Here is a 25,349-nt window from a genome sequence, read left to right as displayed (position 1 = left end):
AATAATTTGGTTTTTCTTAATATCAAAATTTTGGGTGTGAGAAGCAAAAATGAAAAGAAAATATAAAAAATAATATTTTAATTAAAAATTCAACCAATAAAATTATTGAAACAAAGAAAAATTTTTTTCCAATTAAATTAAAATTTTCTAATTAAAGTGCCACAATAGGCCTTATGGATTGAAAGATGAGCATTTTATTGTTGTCCTTATTGAAACTTTTTGCTTCTAGGATGTTCATGAGGCTAAAAGCTGACTTTGATATCTAGTTCTTTAGGTCAAAGTTGTTGCAAACTAGTATTTGATTGGTTGTACTTTGCAAATTGGTATTTGATTAGTTGTTGTGCACAAATGCCAAAAATTTGTTTCTTATGACTTTCTTTTTCATGTTCTAAAACAATGTACTTATAGAATACTTGAAAGACTTTGAATTCCACCGTGGAATGTTTGAAGAAAAAGAAAATAGAAAGGAGAAGTTTACGTGTCATTTTGTATTTATTTTTATTTATTTATTTAAAAAAAAACGTTTGCGTAAAATGTAGATTTGTCTTGTATTTTAACAATTCCTTTTTAAAAAAATTTTAAATTTAAAATAATAATTTTTTAATACCTCAATTTTTTAGATAGGTTTTTATTTTTTTGAGAGTTTTATTTATTTATTTATTTTTGTATCTTATATAAGTTACTACTACTACTACTACTATTATTATTATTATTATTATTATTATTTAAAATAAATATAAAAGTATATTTAAATAAACACAATTTTTTTTAAAAAAATTAATAAATATTTCTTACATGTTTCTCCAAATTTATATATATTTATAATTTTCATTGTATTTGATTTTTCATTACATTTCAAGAATAAACCAAATAATAGAATTTGGATTGTTTTCTACCTTTCTTTTTTTGTTTTTTTTTTTTTTGGGATTGATGACCTCAAATGAAAAAATGTTTGGTTTTTGGAAAACTTGGGGAAATGCAAGAAAAATAAAATAAAAGTGAAGGAAAAATAAAACAATATATTTAAAAATGACTTTTTTTTCTTTATTCAAATTTATTACATTTATTTTTTCTTTTCAATATTGAGATTAAATAATTTAGAAATATATGAGTTTTTAACTAATTTTAATCATATTTAATTTTTATGTAATTTTTTATAGTACTTTTCTTCAAACCAAATATAGTGTGAGTGTTGAATAATATTTTGACATCCCTTATTCTAACAATCTAAAGTTTGTTTTTAAAACATCCTAATTAGATTCTACCGGGAAAAAATAAAGCATAACTATTTTATTAACAATATCATGTAGGAATTGATAGGATGTCATCTAGGTTCTACAATGAGCCATGGGTAATACACATTGCAAATGGCAAGTTTTCAAATGAGTTTTTCTTAAAAATTTGTAGATTTGTACAATGGGTAGATTTGGAAATGTTGGAAATAACATTGGGTGATACGTGAAAACAAGTTTAGTTTTAACGGAAAATGATGAGATTTCTCACTAATAGTACCCCCGACATGACCACAATTTAATAAAGAATAAATATAAAATTGAGGTTTGTGAAACTAAGGTTTAGTTAATCTTAGTTTTGATGATAACAAAACAAGGTTTGAAATTAATGATTCATCCTAAGTGCAATTGGATAAGATAATTTTCAAAGTGACAACCATAAAGATAAAACAAATCAAAAGAAAACCACAAAGAAGGAGAAGACTTCAAAGTGAAAATCAATCAAGACCTATTCTCTAGGATCTTTTTGTAAGGTTGTTGATTGATTTGAGCCAAAATATGTGTTTGAATAACACATATATAATATGATTTATATACCATAAAACACTCAAATAATCATAATTGATCTAAATTGATGCTAACACCCTAACCATAAGTTTAACTTTTATTTTGATATTTATCCTAAGTTGAAGGAAGGAAAAAGGGTGCAAGTTGAAAAATCGTTTTATAATGTGAAAAATCCAAGAAGGGGTTAAATAAGAAAATGAGAGAGTCAAGATTCATGGAACATGAGGAAAAGAAAGATAAGGATGTCATAAGCTTAAGAGATAAAGAATGGTCATTATTAAGTAAGAAAGAAGACACAAATATGGGAAATGAGGCATGGAGCAAAATTCAACAAATTCACAGTGCAATTTGGAGTTCAAAATGTGATAGTAATATATACTCCAATTTTGAGGTGAAATATGGAGCACTTCCTAAGGCCAATTTTGGGCTAGCTATATATATTTTTGAAGCTCAAGAAGTCAAGAGTCCAATGCTTCAAATAGTGCATGAATCGGAGCTGAAACGAGGAAGTCATGTGTATTTTAAGTGAATTGGATAAAGAGGAATGTTGAGTCCAAAATTGGTAACTTGAAGTTGAAATGGTTTTGGGCCATTTAGATCTCAAAGGAATGTAAGAAAATTTTTGGAAAATGCTAAGTTTGAATTTCCTGACCTATTTCAAACAAGAAGCATGCATTTTGAGTTTGGAAACATGGTAAACATGCATGGGCAGTTGGTGAGTTTGAAATTCATAGTGAATTTCGAACTCACATGTTGGATTTTGAATTGAGCATTTTTCTCTTACTTATGAGTTCGAAATTTATTTGGAACTCACCCAAATTTCTAACTTAGCCAATGGTGATCAAGTTTAAGCTTCTAAACACATCAAAACGAGTTCCAAATGCCTTTATCCAATTCGAAATACATAATACTCATTTAGAACTTGAAATATTTTGAGTTTTTTTTTATTTTTTATGACTTTTATTTGTTATAAGTGGCCAATGGGAGCGTGTCACATGCTAGGTTATTTAATTTACTATATAAACTCACTTAATTCTAAGTTCTAGAGTTCTCTTTATGGTATTTTAACGTTTGTGGTAGAAGAAGACAACTTTGATTTCTTTCATTTATTCTTTATTTAATATATTGTTTTTAGTTTCTTTTTATGCAAATTATGGATTTTTATTGTATTATGGATTGTGAATGTGATATCACCCCCATGAGAGTTAGAAACTTAGAGGAACAATGGATAAATAATTATAAAAATAAAATTAATGAATGATTGGGTGACAATAAATGAATTTTCGATCATCTTCTTGTGAATTATATTAGAGAATGATACAATAAGTTATTACTCGACACTAATGATTTTTGGTAACTCTTAATCATTAGTTATCTTGATCTCCTCTATTGTTATCTGCCTCAAAATAAAGCTACAAGGAGTAGGAAGAGTTTAGAAGTCAAACCTTAAATCTATAATTAATCTCATCATCTTGATGGTTTTAAGAATTGATTTTAAAAAAGGAAAAATTAGTTTTTGGATACATTTATGAGCTATAGAGTTCATATTGATAGCAAGAGACCAAAAATCCCTACACACTAAGATCACTCTACTTAAGAAACCTTTGTTCCCTCTAGTTTTTATACCTAAGGTTTGATTGTGGAAAACCGAAGACTTAAATCATCTAAATTAAAAATCAATATTTGCATTGTTATTAATTTAGTTTTCTTTATTTAATTTCACTTCATAAAAATCAATTCACATATTGTTTTTCACTTTTGGATTTAAATAAAAGCAACTCATTTGACTTGTTATTGACAATTTTCATAGGTCAGTCCCTAAACATGATACCCAAAATACGACAAAATTCGTAGTGGCTCTTTCTTTGTGTTAGGAATTTGAGGCTAATCCAAACTATGGTAATCACCCTAGAGGGAGGGAGGGGGGGGGGGGGGGGGGGGGTTAAATAGGGTGATGGTCTCTTTTTCACAAATTTAAACTATGCAAAAATAAGAGACAATTATATGCAAATATATAATAAACAAAATAAACACAATTGCATATAATTTAAAAGAGTTAGGGAAGAGAGAGTGCAAACACGAGAGTTTATAGTGGTTCGACAATTCCTTGCCTACGTCCACTCTCCTCAACCTCCTAACCGAGTGAGGGTTCCACTATCTTGAAACTTCAACCAAGCTTCCAATCTCTTTACAATTAGATTATGGTTCCAATTCACCCTCTTAGACTTTTGGCTCCAAGCACCCTTTACACTTCTCAAGAATTATCCCACTCTAGAACAACCTCTCAAGTGATACTCCTCACTTGAGAAAATTCCTCTCAAAGATTTACAAATAAAAATCTCTCAAAATCCTAGTAATAGAACTTTAGGTTCAAAGATACAAGAAAAACTAGGATTGAATGGTGCACTAAAGATATGCAAGTTATGAAACAATGGTGTACTCAAAAACACTCTTCCAAGGCTCAAATATAATCAAGAATGATTTGGGAAGGTTTAGCTTATGAAACAATGAAGTTTGAAGCCTTTTTATAGAAGAAAAAAATCATACTAGCCGTTGGGGGTTCGACCGGTCGAGCTAGGGGTTCGACCGGTCGAGCTAGGGGTTCGACCGATCGAGTTAGAGGTCGACCGGTTGACTAGCCGTTAGGAAAAGTGACCGTTGGGTGTCAACCGGACCTCAACCGGTTGAGGTTCAACCTTGACCGGGAAGAGAAGGCCACTAGGAGAGAGAGAAACTTTTTGGCCTTCCTCAACCGGTCCTCGACCGGACGAGCACAATCGATCGACCGATTGAATCGGTTGAGCCATTTTTTTAGCTCAACACTCAACCCTTTTTAACTTAAAACCTTTTAACACAAGTTTGAAAATCATTTAACACAAGGTTTTAGTTGAAAACATGAAATCATCCAATTCTTAAGATATTTAAAACAATATTACTCTTGGATGATTTTGGTGCATAAATAAAGAATGAAATGCATGAAAGTCCTAGTGCACCAACAACCTTACAAAGAGATCTTAAGAAGCTTTGGTCTTGAAAAAACTCTTCTCTTTGAGGTGGTCTTCTTCTTCATGATTTCTCCTTGGCTTGATTTCTCTTTGGATTGCCACTTTGGAAGTTGTCTTGCCTAATCACACTTGAAATATGATCATTAGTTCTAAACTTTGTTTTGTTATCATCAAAATCAAGATTAACCAAACCTTGGTTTCACACTTTGGTTTTTCTTGGTCAGAACTACTATGTAATTAGACTTAAGTATTTTGGTACAATTGAGAAAATTGGTCATTGGTACACTAGGTTCATATTCCATTACATTTTCTTAAAGCACTTAAAATCATCCAATATCAGTTTTATTGTTTTATAAATTAGAAGATTTTTTTTATTAAAAGCCTTAAACCTAATCCTTCTTAAAATTGTTTTAAAGGGTTTTAAAAAGTTGAATACAAGTTTTTAAAGGTTTCAAGCCTCAAACTAGGGTCTTTAATATACTTTATCATGCAATAAGTTGAGGTAGGGAGGAACTTGTTGCGCCAATTGGGCTTGATCAATTGAGGTGTATTTTGCATACCTTATCTTCCAGTAACATGTATTTAATCAATTAAGAATAGATTGACAATTGGTTGATGACTGGTTGAGACGATTTGGGCAATAGTAATCTCATCGGTTAGTAGTTGGCTCAATTGGTTGGTCAATTAGTCGACCCTTAAATATGTCTAACGATTAGTTTGAGTTTCCAAGTCCTATTTAAAGGCTCCAATCTTTTTGTATTATTAAGGAACGAGTTCAAAATCATTCTTAAATATTATTTGAGTCTTGAGGGAGTGTTTTTATAATGCACTTACTTGTACAAAATCCAATCTTAGTTTCTTTGTATTCATTTTGAGCAAATTTTGTAAATTAGGAATCTTTTCTTTATTTTTATATCTTTTGAGGGTGCTTTAAAATCATAATCCAAATGAAAGAGTTAACGAACTTTGTCTTGAAAAATCTTATTTAAAGGATGCTTGGAACCATGATCCAAGAGGGTACTTGGAGCATATGTCCAAGAGGGTTTATTGGAACTATAATCCAATTGTAAAACTTGAAAGCTTGGGTTGGAAGCTTTGTTTGTGGAACGTTCACTTAATTAGAAGCTTGAGGAGAATGGACATAGGTTGAGTTGTGTCAAACCATTATAAAAACTAATGTTTGTAATTTATTTTCCCTACTCTCTTAATTGTATATGTGAATTGTTCGTCAATTATATTTTTCATATAACTGCATATAATTGTCATTTGCATTTTTTAAGTTTAAATTTGAAAAAAAATGATCATCACCCTATTCACTTCATTCTAGAGTGGTCACCTTAGATTGATATAATTAAAATCCTAATAGGATTTATTTTGAACCTATTTAATGTTAGCATTTACTTTAAATTAAATAAGGTGATATTTGGATACATTTCTTGATCTTTTTTAAATAATTTTTTAATATAATATAGAATTTTTATTAGAAAAATAGATACAAATGTTGTGGATTCGAAAACAATTTTGAGTTTTTAAAAATAAAGTTTAAATTCTAATCTTATATATGTATATATAGTTCTCATATTTTATATAAAATTTTCTATATTTAAAAATCAAGAAACAAGAAGTGTATCTAAATACCAAGTAAGTTATCATTTTTTTTTTCATTTTAGCTTCATCTTCGCTCGCTTCTTTTTCCTCTTTCAAAATTCATCTTTGTCATTTTTCTTCTTTGATTCTTATAGAAAATAAGAAAAACATTGAGACATGTATCAACTAATGCTACTGCCATTATACATGTGTTATATTGCATACACTTGCCTTTCTATGATACAATCATGATTCATATCAAAATCTTTCTATATCAAGATGTATCAAATGATACATATCAAGTATACTATCATATTTACAAATATGGAAATTAGCGATTATGTCAATCAACTAAATACACTTACTTATGCAAATGATAAAGAGATTCTTCAACAACAACAAAAATAAATGTAAACTAGAAAAGTCTAAGCATTAGTAATTCTTGAAAAATCTAAATCTTAAGAAGCTAATGGGAAAAGAAGAGGCAACTTATAAACTAAACTATCACCATCCACACCTAGAAAATTTTAAATTTAAAACTTTAAATTTTCTCTTTAAACTCTACATGATAAATAACAACATTCTTCTTTTCTTGTCAACTAAGACTTATAGGGTTATTACCATGTAGAAATCAAGTAGTTTAAGCAACCATAATGAACTCTTTTCATATACAAAAGTGATTTTAATTGTTCTAAAAAGTTATGTCAAATAAGAACTAAGTTGAAAAGTAACTAAATCATTGCTCTGGCGCCATGATATATAATATGTTATGATATCATACAATTCATGAGAAAACAACTCAATAAAGCAATAATTCCAAGAAATCGAATTCCAAAGTCATGTAAATTATCTCCCATGATTATTTATGGGAAAGACAATAAAACAATAGTTTACATTAGAAAAAATTACGAAAATGGTTGTGCACAATAATTATGTAATAATATGAACACTAGAAATGAATTACAAACCACATGTTTGGGAATTGTGCTCGTTTAAAGGGAAAATGACATAAGTTATGGATGGAGAATTGTGTTCCACCTATTAGAGGGAGAAAGGCTTCATATACACATCAATTGGTACGTTGGAAGTTAATTGTGGTTCCTGCAACAAACAATAGGGGAAAATTCAAACATGAGGCATGTGAAACATAATTAGAGAAAAATACTATACATCAGTGATTAAGCTTCTAATTAGCACTCAAGACAATATTTTTAAATGCATAAAAGATGAATTTTTTAAGATACTTTAGGTAATAATCATAAACTTTGAACTTAGATATGTGCCAAGTCCTAACTTGTGTACTACCATATTTACTTAGTAAAGAATACAACAAAAAGAGAAGAAAAAGTAAGTACACATTATGCAAGTTCAAAAAGAAGGAAAAAATGTACTCAGAAATTTAAAGATAAGATGATTGGTTAAAGGTCTTGAGAAAGTACAAAGAAGGCTCAAGATCAAAGTGTCAAGCTTGGAAAGATGTAGAAATGACTAAATTAAGCATAAGGAAAGAACATTGTCACTTTGATACAAATAAGAAAGAAATCGATAGACTAGTTGATCATATATGGTTGATCAAGTTAGACAGTCCTTCTAGATCCTTAGATTGATCATTCACATGAAGGAGCAAACTTATGGATATTGCTAGGAAGCCTGAATTACTCCATTCCATGGCCTTATATCTTGTAGGGTACATGCATACTATTTCTAAGGCTCTTTAGACCTAACATAGTGAAAACATATGATAATAAAAACTATAATATGATAGAGATTGAAACTCATATTTGCGATCTAAATGTTCCCAAATCGAATCCAATCCGATAAAGATAGTCCATAGGTGTTGTAAATCTCATAGACCTAATGATTTTTTAACCAATTTCTCTTTTCATGGACCTTGGCATAAGAGAATGGTGGTATTTTCTTTCTTTCTAGAAGGGATGGCTAAGGTTTGTTCTTTATAAGAGCATGATAATAGTCTTCTATATATCTTACTACTAGTTGACCTAATCTATCTATTCTTAGTGTATGTATTTATACTAAATACTGAGCTAATCCTAAAGGGTGGTGATACTTGGTGGTAGTCATATGAGTAATTCAATATATGGTTAGAAATAATGAATTTACATTTTGACATCCAAATGACATTTGCATTCATATGCAATTTTATACAAATGCTAATTAGGCAAGTTGTGTGGATGATAAATATAACACTTTGGGTGGCTGATTCTACTAGGATCATTACTTGGCTTCTTGGCTAAGAAAAAAAAAAAAGAAAATTGCATCCCACTTTCCTTTATTAAGGTTGGATACATTGTTGCATATAATTGTTGCACTGAACTCCTTTAGATAAAACACATGTTGAAAGACTATGATTATATTGCATGTCACTTTCAATGTATGCTTAATATATATATATGGTAGCTAATAAAGAAAAACATACCTGCTTTAACCTATCATTGATCATATGCATGGTAGGAAAATATGTCACATAATTACCCCCAAGATCATTGTTATAGATGGTCGACCGCATTGAATTTAACATGGTCCCATATGTGGTTGCATGTCCATGCTCTATTGCTTGAATAAAAGAAAAGGTCATTGCACCTGTCAAAGCGATCTTTGATAGAGCCTATATATCACAAAGCATTAGCTTTAAAGTTTGGTTTTCATTGTGAGTTAGAGAAATATCTTTGATAGTCAAGTTGAATTAAAAGAAATTAAGATAAGAATATTAGAATTTATATTGCTTACTCGTGTATCAATGGAGATTTGATGATCATCACAACCACTAAAAGAAATGACCTCCCCACCACTTGTCCCTTTCCATACACCTGATCGAGGGCGATGGTCTTCCCATACATAGTGTCCGCTTCTATGTCCATAAAGGAAATATCCATAAGCAAGGTGGAATGGACAAGGAAAAAATGATAGTATCCATTTTGATGCATTTCTATTTTCTATTTTTTAAAACAAAAAATAATAGTAATTTGTATATATATATATAAGATATAAAAACTCTTAAAAGTTTACATTACTATTTAAAGAAATTAATTTGTATTACCTGAAATTTTTAAAAAATTTAATGTAATTTTTAAGGACATAAAGATTAGTATATACTTTTTATATGAGAGTTTCTACTTTTTATATACAAATTATTACTATTTTATGTTTTAAAACAAAAATAAATAGTGTTTCCAAACGAGATCTTAGTTTCTATGGACAAAGCCTATGGTTTTTCATTTTTTTATACACTCTTGATTTATCACATAACATTCTCAAAGAAGGTCTTGTTTGGTTTGACTTTTGAGAAACCATAAGCTCATGTCGATATTTTGAAACTCTATTTTGACTTATGTAAAGAGTTTTTTCATGTTTAATAAATCTTTCATAATATCGATATTCTCCTTTAAAAATAAAAAATAGGAAGTTATTCCAAACAAGATACGAATATATAGTTTGAAAAATACGAAAACCAATGGACTAACCTGTTCATTCTACAAAGGAATGGTAGATCTAACACAGTACCACTATGGCATGCATCAACGATTGCATGAAGCTTGACTCCAGGAGGAAGAGGCCTAACAATTGTTGCATTGATTTCATCATCCAAAATCATTCCCTGAGTTTGATAGTCCATGGGACAAAGGGTCTCATCAAATCCATCAAGCTCATCTCCAGTGTAGTTTCTCAGTTGTGAACCATGACCAGAAAAATGGAACACTAGGGAGTCTCCAGGTTGACAGCCTTGTACAAGCCAATACAATGCCCTTCTCATGTTCTCTCTAGTTGGCTTCCTATCAGGATCATTTTCTTCTTCTGCAAATTGACTTAGAAATTGACTTTCAAAATCTTATAAATAATTTTTTTGAAATATTTAGTTAAAATGAATGAAATAATTATCAAATTGTCAATCTAATATTTCCCATATTTTTTCTTGAAAAGTAACCTATTTTTTACACTAATACCCTTTGTTATTTCAAGTATTTATATGTAGGTTTTAAAAGAGATGATTATTTTTATAAGAAAATAATGAGGGTATTTTTGTCCAACTAAGGGCAAAAAAGAATGAAATATTAAATTTCAAAAATTAGGTTTTTAAAGACCCTTTTAATCAAATAACCCTAAATTTATTTTATTTTTAGCCAAAACCACTCTCAAGCCAATTTTATAACATTCTCTCCTAACTCTACTCTTTATCACTAGTTCTTTGATAAAATGAAAAAAAAAAAAAGCCCAAAGAATGTCATCATCTAAGGGCACAACAAAACCCTTATTTGATTGTGATAAATAAATTATTTTATATAATATTTTAAAGTTATTTCACTTATTTTAACTCTTTTTATATAAAAAATAATTAATTAAAAATACGTAAATTTTCAACTAATTTTAATTAAATTTTTTTATTTTTCCTTTTTTTTCTTTTGGTTCCTTGAACCTTATACATCTTGGATCAATGAATCAGCATTCAATAAAAAAAAAAATTAGATATAATTTTTCTAAATTTAGAAACTATTTTTTATTCTACACAAAATATTTTAAAAATAATATCCAATTACTTTCTTCCCTTTTTTCTTTCTGCTTCTGAGTAACTTTTTCGACAACCAAGTCAACTATATTAGAATTGGGGTTATTTGATTAAAATAGTCAATAAAAAACCCAAAATTTAAAATTTAACCATTTATAATTTTTTTTGTCTTATTTTGATAAAAATACCCTTATTATTTTCTTGTAAAAATAAATTTCTTTGAAAATCTATTGAAAATTCTTAAAATGATAAGGGGTATTTATGTCAAAAATAAATTATCAAAAACCTGAAAAGGGTTAAATTCACAATTTGATGATTATTTGGGCCTTGAAATAAAATATTTCTTAAAATTATGACTTTCTTTTTTATTTTCTCTCTCTTCCTCCCTTTTCAAGATCACCAAATTCAACCTCGTGTCTTTCCTTCTCCTTTCCTTCCCTAATTTCGCTTGTAAGCCAATTAAAACTACCAAATCACAAAAGTAATCTCTCTTTCCTTTCCTGTCATTTCCTCTCCTTTCCCACATTTTCAGAACAACCAAACAGATCAACAAAGTAATCCAAAATCAAAACAAAAAGCACGAAATTACCAGTCAGCATGAGAATGGAAGCCTCCGGAAAATTGAACCGATTCCTCAGCAAAAACTTCATACACATGGCGTCATTTACAGACCCCTTCAGCTCACGTCCCGTGTTCCGGTACAACACGCCGCAGACCAGAGCCCGCTTCTTGCCGTGCACCCCTACCGGCTGCCCCGCTGGCATCTGTCCGTACGGAGACGGTACCGGAGGCACCGGAACTTGATACTGGTGGTGGTAAGCGGAGGAGTAGGGCGGCTGAGGTGGAGAGAAAAAGTAAGTTTGATCCACTTGGGTGACGGCCAGACAGATGGTGCACCGGATGTAGCGGGCGGCCGGCGGAGGCTGCAGCTGAGTGCGGCAGTTTGGGCAGTTGATCAGCATCGACATTTGGGAAGATAAAAAAGGCAAAGTTGGAAGCACTTATCAAATTAATGTAAAGGCTGAAATCTAAGGTAAAAGAAGTTGCAGACAGGCTTTGACTAGAAGATGAGATGAGGTTTATGGTGATGATGATGATGATGATTGATGATATATTTTATTTCTATGATTACGGATTCTTTAATATTTCATTTCTGACTTCTTCTAGTTCTTGTTCTTTGTTTTAATTTTCTACAACTGTGGAAAAGTCTAGGATATTTCTTTGGCACCCACCACCAAGTTTCAATCTCAGTGACATGGAAGTAACAAACACGGGAGATGAAGTAGATAGATAATAAAATTTAGACTGGGCCAAGATAGAGATGCAGAGATAAATTACGATATCTTGATGGACCGGAAAAAGTTTCTGAAACTATATAAATATGGGTTTTTATTAATTTTAATTCAAAATAAATAATATTTACATGATTTGATAGGAGTTGTTATAAAATATATTATAACCCTTACATAATGTTTTAAAATCGTCACTATTCATTTAAATTCAGAGTAAATCATATCTATATCATTGAATGGGTGAATAAGTACAGATCAATTAAATTAAAGAGATATACTCAGTGATAATGTTTTAAAATCGTGGGTCCCTTTAGACTCAATGATATCTACATCATTGAATGAGTGAACATCAACTAAATTACAAAGATATAAATAATATTGAATTCATTTAGCTTTTATTAATACGAAGATTTTGGTGGGAAAAAAAATTAGGGCATGGATGAAAAAATTGGTATTATATATACCAAAAATAAAGCTTTTGCTAAGAATGACTTGTTGATGCTAAAAATGATTTAATACATCATGGGCTAAACTTGTTGCAAATTAGTATGTGATTTTTTTTATTAATTTTTAAATATTATGTTCATGTTTTCTAAAACACATATTTGCAAATTGGTTTAGCAAATGGTTTAGATTTTGAATAGTTTAAGAAAAAAACATAGGAGGAGAAAATAAAGGGAAAAAGATGAAAGAAAACATAAAAAAATAAAAATAAATATTGGATTTAAATTTTAATAAAATTCTTCTTCTCCAATTTTAATTATCCTCCTTTCTCATGTATATAATTTTTTTAAATACTTTTTATTAATTTTGGTGTCACTTGAGCTTTTCATAGTAAGCTAAATAATATAAAAGAAAAAAAAAATTAAATTTCTCCATTTTATAATGTAATTCAAACCAAATCAAATAAAAAACTAGGTAAGCTGTTTTAAGTACAACTTCTTTTCCAAAGAAAATAACTTTAATTTTTTTTCTAATTTTTAAAAAATAATATAGAGAATCTTAGAGTCGTTTGTCTGTCCGTGTCATTTAAAAATAGTTTTCTATTTTTAAAAACAAAAATCTGTTTTTAAAAAGTTTTAACATTGTTTGGTTGTTCTCCTGGAACAACTTTTAAAAGTAAAGTGAAATAAAGAACATTTTTTTGAAATTAAGTAAAAGTTGTTTTCACCCATTATAAAAACAAAATGAAAACATGGACTTGTTTGATTATATTTTTTTAAACTTATTTTAAAAGATTGTTTTTAAGTTAAAGAATAAAAAACAATTATTAGAAACAAGTTGCAAAAAGTATGGCCAAACAAACCCTTAATTATCATAAATGCCCTTATAAAAAAATAGTTTCATGTTGGCTTATTGAGAATTGAGATACTAATTCGGCATTTTATAAAATTTTGTGATGGCCCTTTAGGAAAATGGTAGGTAACGAATCAATACACACCGAACTCTCATTTTTAGTTGTTGAATGCGTATGATGACCTCTAAATCATTGGACCCTAAATATGAATAAATAAATTAGGTACAAATAAATGAGTTCAAGGTAAGCAAAAATGAAATTAAAGTATAAAGTAATAGAATTGAATTAGGTATATAATTATAAGATTAATATAGTATAATCGATCATGTTCTTTAATAAGTTTCGATTTGGTACTATAGCATAACCCGCTAGCTAAGTTGGTCATTTTTCTTTCCCATCCATTTATCACATCTTGAATGAGTCATTGTTGAATTTCTCCCCACCCTTTTTTTTTTTCAATGTTTTTTTTTTTTTCATCCCCCATTCTTGTACCTACCAGTCAAAACTATTCCCCTAAGATAACCCACCAAATTAATCTATTAAGCCAATCCAAGCAAAATTGAAAAATGGAGGGGTTTGTTTGGAAACATTTTTTAGAACAATTTTCTATTAATAAAAAATATAGGAAACATATTTGACAATTTTTTCAAAAAATATCTTTTAATTGTTTTATATTATTTTCACTTGTTTTAAAAAATAATTATACAAATATATAGAATAATTAAAAATAAAACATTACTTATAAAAATTATTTTTAAAATATATTTAAAAAAGGTTAAAAATATTTTAGGTTTTTAAACAAATATTTGTTCTACAAAAATTAACAAATAACTTATAAAAATTGTTTTAAAAAACTATTTTTTAAAATTATTTTCTTGAACAATTATCAACGGGCCTATCTTAACTTTTAGTTTAAATTAGAGAACAATTTATAAAAACTGTTTTAAAAAACTATTTTTCATAATTGTCTTCGTAAACAATTATCAAATGGGCTTACCTTAGCTTTTAGTTCACATCTTTTCAATTTTAAAATTTTTTCAAACACAAAACCCTTCCAAAAACACATCCTCTTCTTTTACAAAAAATAAAAAATAAATTATATATATAAAATGATGAAAACTGTCATTTTCTTTCACCTTTCAATACACCATCACAACCTAACCTTTTTCTTCATTGAAAACATTTTCCCTTCAACATCAAACACTATCTACTATTATAACATGCACATATCAAAATCATCAACCATATCCACGTTCTCAAGTTACACCATGTCATTCACACCCTAAAATTTTTCTTCATTGAGAACATTTTCATTTCAACATCAAACACTGTTTGTTATTATAAAGCGTATCAAAATCGTGAATCATAACCACATAGTCACGTTACTCCATGCAACACTAAGACCCTAATGACGTATAGAACACCAAGACCCTAATGCCGTATAGATTGAGATCAATTTCGAATACTAATTGCCATGAATCTCTCTCTCTCTCTCTCTCTCTCTCTGGGTTACTATTTGTGGATCTCTGACCAAATAAACGAAAGACTCCAAGGAGTTTTATTACTCTCTCTCTCTCTCTCTCAATTTCGAATACCAATTACCATGAATCTCTCTCTCTAGGTTACTATTGGTGGATCTCAACCAAATAAACAAAAGACAGCAAGGAGTTTTATTAAAATCAAAATCTATGGTGTCGTTTGAAAACTGTTTTCGAAAATAGTTAATAGGAAAACATGTTTGAGAATTAAAAAATAAAAATCAGTTTTTTGTTCTTAAAAATAAAAAGTATGATATTTTCAAAAAATATATTTTAAGTTGTTTTTAATTATTTTTAGGATTGTTTTAAAAAATAATTATATAAATATGAAGAATAATTAAAAATAAAACACTACGTATAAAAGTTATTTTTTAACATTTAAAAATAAAGGAAATAAGTTAGAAATATTTCACATTTTGAAAGAGACTTTTGTTATACAAAATATTAGAAAATAATTTTAAAAAACTGCTCTCAATAATTGTTTTTTAAAACTATTTTCAAAAATGATTAATTGTCCTACATTTTCCAATCTTATCCACATTGACTAAAAAAAAACAAAACAAAAAATGAAAAATGAAAATCTATGCTATTAATTATCACATAAATTATAAGGTAAAATATTTGTTGTTCAAATTATAGGCTTAGGGTTTGACAAGCTAGGTTAAAAGGCTAAAGAAGATGGTACTTTTTATCATTTTAAATTTATAATTTACTTTTTGTAAGAAAAAAAAGGGTGGATATATTCCAAATCCAACCTCGGCCTAAATAAGGGTTTGAATAAAGTCCTAAATCTATATGTGTTGAAAAAACATGGCTAATTATATCGCAACGCATGTACATTTTGTTTAAGAGCCTAAAAAATTGCTTTTTGGAACAAAAAATCACCCAACAATGTTTGGCTACAAGAAAATAGAAAATTCTTAATATAAAAAATAAGGTCCAATTAGACAACTGTTTTTAAAATAGTTTTATGTTTTTTTAGAGAAAAAGAAAATATGTTTAATAATTAGAAAATGAAAAACGGTTTTTTGTTCTTGAGAAACATAAAACAAGGGTTTTTTAGATAATAATTTTTAATTATTTTTAATTTTTTCACTTATTTTCTCTTAACTTTTTTAAAATTAATTATGCAAATATGAACCATGGTTAAAAATGAAGTTGTACAAGTAAAAGGTTTATGCAAACATATCTAGTAGGTTAAGAATATTTAAAGTTCCAAGCAAACTTTTGTTTTATAAAATATTAAAAATAAAAACTATTTTCGAAAACACATTTCAAGCAAAATATAAAGTATTTTCTAAGAATATATTTAAGTTGTTTCAATTATTTTCATTTGTTTTTTGAAGTTATTTTAAGAAATAATAGGAAAAAATACGAAGGATAATTGAAAATAAAGCATCACATACAAAATTAATTAAAAAAAATATTTAAAAATAAAAATAAATAAATTGAAAACCTTTTTAAGTTCTCAAAAGACTTTTGTTTTAAACGTAGAACTGTTTCGGAAAATGCTCCGAACGTGCACTAATTATAAGTCTAGCCCAGAAATAGAAATCAAACCCTCATACATTGTGGGCTCAATCTAACCCCAAAAGGCCCAACATGACAAAGGTCCAAAGTGAATCAAATATATCGATAGATGCTTCCTTCTACATGCGGCTCTGAAACATAATGTTTTTTCTCTTCTTGAGGAAAATCACACAACAATCATCACCATTTCCATGGATCCAGCTCCTCAGAAAACTCCGTCTCTCCACTTTCCGACGTTTTCCCACCTCCCAAGCACCCCAATTCCTCTTCCCATCACCAATACTCCAACAATTCCTGCCCACAACGATGACAAGACACTTGAACACATACCAACACCCCGAGATTCGCCGCAGTGTTGAGCATTTCAACGTTTTGATTGATGGGTATTGCAGAAATGGAGAGATAAGCCGTGCGGTGGAGCTTCTGGAGGGAATGAAGACTGAGGGCCCAGCTCCAGACATCGTGACATACAACACTCTGATGAACGGGTTCTGCAAAATTGGCGATTTATTCACTGCCAAGAAACTCATGGGTGAGATTTCGTTGGTGAATTTGGAACCTAACGTTATTACTTACACTACATTGATTGATGCTTATTGTAAGAGTCAGTGTCTCGAAGATGCACTCTATATGTATGATGAAATGACTGTGAAAAGTTTGGTGCCTGACGTGGTTACTTATACTTGTATTATGAACGGGCTTTGCAAGAGTGGGAAGGTCGAGGAGGCGAAATCGGTTTTTAGGGAGATGGAAGAGGTGGGTGTGGTCCCGAATCGTTTTTCATACGCAACTCTCATTGATTCGCTCTTTAAGGAGGGGAATGTGGCCGAAGCATTTGTGCTTCAAGGTCGAATGGTTGTTCGGGGAATTGGGTTTGATGTGGTTGTGTATACTGCATTGATGGATGGGCTTTTTAAGGCTGGGATGGCCAATAATGCTGAGGATATGTTTCAGGTGCTTTTGGAGGAGAGTCTAGTTCCGAATTGTGTTACATATTCTGCCTTGATTGATGGGCATTGCAAGTTGGGAGATGTGAATAAGGGGGAGTTACTGTTGCAAGAAATGGAGGAGAAACACATTTTTCCGAATGTCATTGTTTATTCTTCTATAGTTGATGGGTACACCAAGAAGGGGCTGCTTAATGAAGCCATGGATGTCATGAGAAAGATGGTGCAGAGAAATATTTTGCCAAATGTTTTTGTTTATGGTACATTAATAGATGGATATTTCAAAGCAGATCAACGAGGAATTGCCCTTGATCTATTTAAGGAAATGAAGTCAAGAGGATTGGAGGAGAACAATTTTGTAATTGATTCTTTTGTGAATAACTTAAAGAGAAGTGGAAGGATGGAGGAAGCTGATGAGTTATTTAAGGATATGATGTCAAGGGGCTTGCTACCTGATCGTGTTAACTACACTTCTATGATGGATGGCTTCTTCAAAGCGGGAAAAGAGTCGGATGCTTTTAACATTGCCCAAGAAATGACAGAGAAAAGTTCTGGTTTTGATGTTGTTGCCTATAATGTCTTAATAAATGGTCTGTTTAAGCTTGGAAAGTATGAATCAGAATCATTTCATACTGGAATGAGACAGTTGGGTTTGGCTCCAGACTCTGCTACATTCAACACCATGATCAATGCATACTGCAAAGAGGGAAACTTAGGGAATGCTTTAAAACTCTTGAATGAGATGAAGAGCTATGGGTTGAAGCCCAATTCAATCACTTGTAACATTCTGGTGCAAAGGCTTTGTGCAGCTGGCGAGATTGAGAAAACAATGGATTTGTTGAATGATATGTTGGTTATGGGGTTTCACCCTACTCCAACTACTCACAAAGCTGTCCTTGATGCATCTTCAAAGAGTAGAAGGGCTGATGTGATTTTGCATATGCATGATCAACTTGTAGGGATGGGGGTTAAACTCGATCTGTCAACTTATAACACTCTTATTAGTACCTTTTGTAGGTTGGGAATGATCAGGAGAGCCACTTTAGTATTCAAAGATATGATGGGAAAAGGCATTTTAGCAGATATTATTACTTATAATGCCCTTATACATGGATATTGCATAAGCAGCCATTTGAAGAAAGCTTTTGCTGTGCATTCTCAAATGTTGACTGAAGGAGTTTCTCCAAATGTTGAAACATACAATATCCTTTTAGGGGGCCTCTCAGCTGCTCGGTTGATTAAAGAGGCGGCTGGACTAGTTAATCAAATGAAGGAAAGGGGCTTGGTCCCTAATGCTACTACTTATGATATTTTAGTTTCTGGCCATGGTAAGATTGGAAATATGAAGGAATGTGTAAAACTTTACTGTGAAATGATTACCAAAGGCTTTGTTCCCAAAACTAGAACCTATAATGTGCTTATCAGTTGTTTTGCCAAAGGGAAAAAGATGAGTCAGGCTAAAGAACTCATGCAAGAGATGCAAGTGAGAGGGATCCCACCTAATTCTTCGACTTATGACATTCTAATCTGTGGATGGTACAAACTATCTAAGCAGCCAGAGCTGAACAAGTCATTAAAACGATCATACCAGGCTGAAGCAAAAAGATTATTTGAAGAGATGAATGAGAAAGGGTTTATACCATGTGAAAATACCCTTGCTTGTATCAGTTTTACCCTTGCAAAACCAGGAAAGAAGGCTGATGCTCAGAGGATTTTAAACAAACTGTACAAGAAAAAGGTTAAATGATAGTTGGGTGAAAAGCAAGGACAAAAACTAGTGCTATGGGAAAGCAAGCCTCTGTTGTGGTGGAATGCTCTACTTTATTGTAGCCTGCAGCTCGCCAAATACTTCATTGGAGATTATACTCTTAAATGCTCCATGTATGGTATGTATGCTTGATGCATTGTTGAGTTCCAGCTATCATTTTCAGTATCCCTTCTATTTTTATTTTTATTTTCTATTTTCTATTTTGAAGCTGATTAAAATTAGTTTATATCTTTGTTGAGCATTGGGCATGACCATTAGCATTAGCTCATCTGATGCTCAAACCCTCATGGTCTAGTCCCATCTTAACCACGTTGTTTCCACCCCCTAAACACCACAATTTTCTTTTCCAGGAAGTTATTTCTTTTTCTGACTGGGCAGACAGTCCAAGAGCTTCTGGCTGGAGTATTGTGGGAAAGCAGGGAGAGAAAGGGCAAGCCTGGACATAAAAGACATGATGTTGAAGAGGAAGAGGAGCACATGGTTGTGAGTCCATTGCTAGAAACCTGAGGCTCAACATGTACAATGAGCCCATGGACCCTAACAGTGATGACAACAATGAGAGGTTTAGTCCCCAGGCTATGAAGAAACAGGCAATGATTTAAATAGACATTCAAGAGGCCTGAGAGCTGCTTAAGAGCTTTGCATATGTGGGTAAACATATTTCATTTTTCTTTCCTTATGTAAATGGTTTCATTTTGATTTTGTTTTGTACTAGTGCACTCTTCTGGCTAGGGCTAAAACTTGGACAGTTCAACCCTGCCCAACCTGATAATTTTATGGGCTTAGACAACTTAATTTGCAATTTAGGTTGGGCTTAGGTAAAAAAATGTCAACTGAAACAAATCTGGATTGGACTTAGGTTGTGGGTTGGACTTATTTTTATTAGAGCTTTTGGTTCATTTTACTTATTCTAACATAGGGTTGTAGTCATGGGATTGACTGAGTAATGGATGTTATAAATGTGCATATTGGCATGCTGATTTGTAGAGTTCTTAGATTTCTTATTAAACAAATGTGGTTAATAATTTTTTATTTATTAAATATAGGCTGATTACTAAATATTTATTGAAATGGATGTTAAGTTTATGTAATTCTTTTCAATCCAACCAACCCGAACATATATTTACTAACCTGATCAGGGCTCATTTTTGAAAAATAGGCTTGGTTTGGGCAGTTTGAGTTGAACTTCAGGTTGGGTTGGGCTTCGACAAAAAAATTGATATATGGTGTGAGCTTGAATCGACCACCAACCAGACCCAATCTAATCGAGTTGTACCCTTACTTTTGGCCAATTAAACTAATCTTTTTTCTTTTTATCGATTTAATTTTCTGTTTTCCAGAAACCAAAATATATAGAGAGCATGGTTGAAATGTTGTTGTCTTTTCCTATAATATATTATGATTTGGAAAAAAACATTGTGAATGATATGAATTTACATGTACTTGGCGGTTTAATTTTCTCTTTCTTTTTTGGTGTGTGTAACTAGGCGGTCCCTTGAGGAAATGCCTTACAGAGACTTGATGCTGCCTTCAAATGGGTGACTGGCATCTACCATGTTCCAACAAATATTGCTGGCTCCTCCATGAATACAGGATCATTCATGAATTGATGAACCATCTTAAAGAAGTGGAAAGCAAGGACAGACATGCCAGATTTGAAAAGAAGCAGATTGTACAAAGGTCTGGGCTAGATGAAGGTGATTGTCCGGATGGATGATGTGAAATAGGATGGCATATTACCCCAGAAGCTTAATGCTATCGACAAAAACCTGTTTCAGGAAAGTAAGTACTCTTTTCCCTAGTTCCTTGTCTTTAAGGGTACATTTGGTTTCCGAGAATTTGAGGGACAAGGAAAAGAAAAGAGAAAAGAAAAATAATAGTATTTAGAAGTGATAAAAAAAGGCAGCATTTAAAACTTGAAAGACAAAGAACTCAAGAACATGTGAAATTTCCTTCATTCTTTCCTTACTGTTATTTGTTCTTCTGCAATCATTGATTGATTTCTTATGGCTTGCAGCGTTTATTCTGGTCTCGTATGCTGGTACACTGTCCTGCAACGAACCGATTTCAGTTGATTGTGGCATCAAGGGGTTCACTGTAGAAGGTATACGTATATAAGTTTGTAAACCATGAACCTCTTAAGGGCATGTTTGGTTGTGAGAAAGTAATAGGGAAAGGGAAAAATATGTCAAAGAAAATGATTTTATATTTAGATGCCATAGAAGAAAGGAGGGAAAAAAAGAAGAGGAAAAGATAGAAAGTATTAAAATTATGTTTGGTTATTGGAAAGTGCTGAAGAAAGAAAAAAATATGTTAAGAAAAATAGTTTTTTATTTTATTTTATTTACTATGTTTGGTTTTATTATGAAAAATCCGGAGAATATAAAATATAATTAAAAGTAGTTAGAAATTTATGCATTTTAAAATTACTCATTGAGTTATTTTCTCTTCTTTTTTATTCTTGTAGATCACTTTTTAATCTCCTTTTTATTGGTCCATTTAACATAAATTAATATTTTTTTTATGTTCGTTACAAACAATTAACATTAACAAAATGAGAAAAAAAGAAAAAAAAAATCCATTTTGAAATTTCGTGACTTAGTATCTTTATAAATATATTTTATTAATAATTTTTTTTAAAAAATAAAATTTAGTTTTTAGAAAATCCATAAACACTCCTATTTAAACTATTTTTATTTAAATTTAAAAACATAAATAAATTTGATAAATAAAATAAATTTATAAGAGTGCTAATTAACGAAATTTGAAATCAAAAGGTTTAATATTATTAAATAAGTATGTGAATTTATTTATTTATTTTTTAATTTTTTTAATTTATAGGAAAATTGAAATTATTTTTAAAATATTCAAAATTGAAATTAAATAGCTATTAATTTTCCAAGACGATGAAGAAATTTGTGGTGCCAGGTCCACTCTCCACATGCTAAGAGAAAAAAAATACTCTATCCCTTCACCTCAAGAAAATTTCAAAGGGTTGAATCCATCATGCCTTAAAATCCGAACCGTCAAATATCTAAAAAATAATTTAATTATTATCTTTTTAACGATCACGATCTAATTTTAAAAATATCAAACTTGCTGAGATCAAAATATGGTAACCTCCACTGTACATATATTGCACCATCTAAAAAATATGGTAACCATCACCATCGAAGTAAGGAATGCCTACCAGAACAACGCAAATCGCTTTTCCGGCCACCGCCGTGGTTGCGCTCGTCCTTCTCCTCCTCCCGCTAATTATACTCGCCGATGACTTACAAATCCCGAACGATAAAACTCAACTAACTGCATGGTTCGGCAGAACCATCAAGAACTATAAGCTCCGGAGGGCGACGCTTGATCCAGAGCTGGTGAAGGCGGAGGACAACTTAAAAATCATTAAGGTGAGTAAAAGTGGCGGAGGAGACTTCAAGACGGTGACGGATGCCGTCAACAGTGTTCCGGAGGGTAACGCTGGGCGCGTAATTATATGGATTGGAGGCGGAGTATATGAAGAAAAAATCAAGATTGATAGGACTAAGCCCTTCGTCACATTCTACGGATCACCCGACCACATGCCCATGCTGTCATTCGACGGGACGGCGGCCAAGTACGGGACGGTGGACAGCGCCAGCCTGATAGTGGAATCTCATTACTTCATGATGGTGAACATAATTGTCATTGTGAGTGACCTAATTATCTATTAGTATGGTGATCATGAGTCATGACAGATAGTAGTGTGGTGAAGTTTATGATGATGGTGTTGTAATCAATTTCAGAACTCGTCCCCGAAGCCGGACGGGAAACGGAAGGGGGCGCAGGCGGTGGCGCTGAGGATTTCAGGTGATAAGGCCGCGTTTTATAACAGCAAGCTGATCGGTTTTCAGGACACCCTATGTGATGATAGGAACAGACATTTTTTCAAGAAGTGCTACATTGAAGGCACTGTCGACTTCATATTTGGGAGCGGCAAGTCCATTTTTTTGGTGGGTTTCACATGGTTTCAGAAAAAATGTTTTATAGAACAAAAGTCTGTTTGAGATATGAAATGCTTATAATTTCTTTTCTTTTCATGGGGGGTCAGAGCACAGAGGTACATGCCATGGGAGACGGGGCGATGCCTACGGTGATAACCGCGCACGCAAGGAACTTGGAATCAGAGGACACAGGATACTCATTCGTTCACTGCACGATATCTGGTACTGGGAGCACCACATTCTTAGGGCGGGCATGGATGGATAGACCCAAGGTGGTGTTTTCCCACACCTACATGAGCTCTGTTGTGAACCCTCTTGGCTGGTCCAATAACCTCCACCCTGATCGAGACTCGTAAGCTCAAACTCTTTCCTAATCAGTTTTACTTCATTATTTAGAAACTATTCCCTACTTTAAACCATTGGGATTTCGGAAGAGTTCTACTCGTGCATCCCATCTGTTAATTCAAAATCTGTTTATTCAGATTTGAAATTTTTTTAATTTTTTTCAAAAATTATTTAAAATTATATTAAAATAAATATATTTTATAAATAATGAAAATATTATAATTTATATAATTTATTTTATTAAAAAGTATTAAATGGTATAATAGGGATGGAATGTGACAAGACAATACTTGAACCCATCCCTGTTTAAAAAAAAAAAAAACCTCAAACTTTATCTTAAACTGTTTATTTAAATTTCAAACCCATCCCATTCATGATGTTGATACATATGAGTGATAAAGCTACGATGACTTGACAGAATGGTTTTCTTTGGAGAATACAACTGCTTGGGACCAGGAGCAAACATGTCGAGACGAGCTAAATTCACGAAGAAGTTGGATTTCAATGGAGCCAAGCCCTACATCAGCCTCAACTACATTAGGGCTTCATCATGGTTGCTTCCTCCGCCAAACCTAGCACTCCATTGAAGCACATTATACAGATTGGTATTTTATGATTATTCTTATTTTACGATTATTTTTATATAAATATATACAAATATACTTTTTCCAATAATAACACAAGCAGAGACCAAAACAAAGGCATCTACATTTTCTTATCTACACTATCTTAGAGTAAGCTAATGCCTTCACTCCATTTCTTGGAAAAAATCCAACAAGGTTACAGATAGGAAAACTCCGATCTAAACTTCTCTAGGGACTTTACAATTTCATTGCCTTAGGTGGTAACAAAATGCTACTCTTTCATATTTTTCTTAAATTCGAAACATACACTTTCTTATTTCTCATTTTGCTTCATATCCACCCATTTTTTCCTTTTTTTAATTGATATATCAAATGACCAACTTACCCTCTCCTTCATCCTTTAAACACCTATCCATCCTACACCTTAGTCCAATTCTTCTTTTTTATTTCATTTTTCATTTTTTTTTTCTCTTTCCTTTCATCTTCGTCTTCTAACATCTCCAATCTCATTTTTTTTTTTAACATTTAAATAAAAAAAAGGGCAAGAAAAAGGGTCATCGGTGGTAGCCCAGCCGCGCAGCAATGATTAGTGATTGCTACGTTGTCGAGCGCCACCCCACTTTTTTTTTTTTTTTCTTTTTACTTTTCAATATTTTTAAAAAGAAAAAGAAAAAGGAAAATTTGAGGAAGAAGACAAAAAGGGAGGGGAGGAAATGAAGGAAATAAGAGATAAAGTTGGAAATTGATGATATAATTAGTGTGGATGATAATTTATATTATGTTAACTAAGGGTACATCGAGAATAAATCCAATGCTTAGAATGATTTTGTCTTATGTATTCACTAATATGTATATAACCATTGAATTAAGATTTATTTTACAAAATAAATTTATTTTAATTAGTATAATATTCTTAAAAAATTTAATTCTTTATTAATAATTATTAGAAATAGTCAAGGGTACTAATGCCACGTTAGAGATTTGTATTTCTAACGTAGTCCAACAAACTCTATAATTCTTTCTTGAATCCCAGATTGAACAACAATGGTAAAGAATTGCATTAAACTTTAGAGATTTGTAGTCTCGGGTCTACTGATTGACCTCACATTTGAGTATGTCAAAAATCTGGAGACTCTTTCAGTGGCTTTTGTTGATAGT

General features: G+C 31.3%; 3 protein-coding genes across 5 annotated transcripts; 2 read left to right on the top strand and 1 right to left on the bottom strand.

Moving 5' to 3' along the window:
- Window positions 1-7,422: 7,422 nt before the first annotated feature.
- LOC100254560 (metacaspase-1-like) lies at window positions 7,423-11,948 on the bottom strand. Its single transcript, NM_001303074.1, is given in 5 exon segments — window positions 7,423-7,492; window positions 8,829-9,017; window positions 9,140-9,260; window positions 9,874-10,204; window positions 11,503-11,948. Coding segments are annotated over 5 exon segments (1,080 nt in total). The 5' UTR covers window positions 11,882-11,948; the 3' UTR covers window positions 7,423-7,432.
- Window positions 11,949-16,659: 4,711 nt separating this feature from the next.
- LOC100259674 (pentatricopeptide repeat-containing protein At5g14770, mitochondrial) lies at window positions 16,660-21,483 on the top strand. 3 transcript variants are annotated; one of them, XM_010663919.3, is made up of 4 exons: window positions 16,660-19,403; window positions 19,664-19,932; window positions 20,773-21,067; window positions 21,303-21,483. In XM_010663919.3, exon 1 carries the CDS (start codon window positions 16,712-16,714, stop codon window positions 19,262-19,264), a length of 2,553 nt encoding a protein of 850 aa, XP_010662221.1. In that variant the 5' UTR covers window positions 16,660-16,711; the 3' UTR covers window positions 19,265-19,403; window positions 19,664-19,932; window positions 20,773-21,067; window positions 21,303-21,483. The 3 variants fall into 3 exon arrangements, with proteins under 3 accessions (XP_010662221.1, XP_010662220.1, XP_059589704.1); XM_010663918.3 differs by having other exon boundaries at window positions 19,636-19,932; XM_059733721.1 differs by having other exon boundaries at window positions 19,636-19,936.
- A 677-nt stretch (window positions 21,484-22,160) lies between these two features.
- Window positions 22,161-24,206, top strand: LOC100264859 (putative pectinesterase 63). Its single transcript, XM_010663917.3, has 4 exons — window positions 22,161-22,968; window positions 23,065-23,271; window positions 23,370-23,614; window positions 24,026-24,206. The coding sequence occupies exons 1-4, from the start codon at window positions 22,468-22,470 to the stop codon at window positions 24,192-24,194; spliced, it is 1,122 nt and encodes a 373-aa protein (XP_010662219.1). The 5' UTR covers window positions 22,161-22,467; the 3' UTR covers window positions 24,195-24,206.
- Window positions 24,207-25,349: the final 1,143 nt, after the last annotated feature.

This window comes from Vitis vinifera, chromosome 16, assembly GCF_030704535.1.
Source record: "Vitis vinifera cultivar Pinot Noir 40024 chromosome 16, ASM3070453v1".
Taxonomy (NCBI): domain Eukaryota; kingdom Viridiplantae; phylum Streptophyta; class Magnoliopsida; order Vitales; family Vitaceae; genus Vitis; species Vitis vinifera.
Note: the sequence above shows the minus strand (reverse complement) of the source record. Positions and strands in the feature narration are given on the sequence as shown.

Coding starts and splice junctions, on each gene's coding strand:
- LOC100259674 (XM_010663919.3), top strand. CDS start 16,712: ATGTTTTTTCTCTTCTTGAGGAAAATCACACAACAATCATCACCATTT.
- LOC100264859 (XM_010663917.3), top strand. CDS start 22,468: ATGCCTACCAGAACAACGCAAATCGCTTTTCCGGCCACCGCCGTGGTT. Junction 22,969..23,064: donor TGGTGAACATAATTGTCATT/GTGAGTGACCTA, acceptor AATCAATTTCAG/AACTCGTCCCCGAAGCCGGA. Junction 23,615..24,025: donor CTCCACCCTGATCGAGACTC/GTAAGCTCAAAC, acceptor ATGACTTGACAG/AATGGTTTTCTTTGGAGAAT.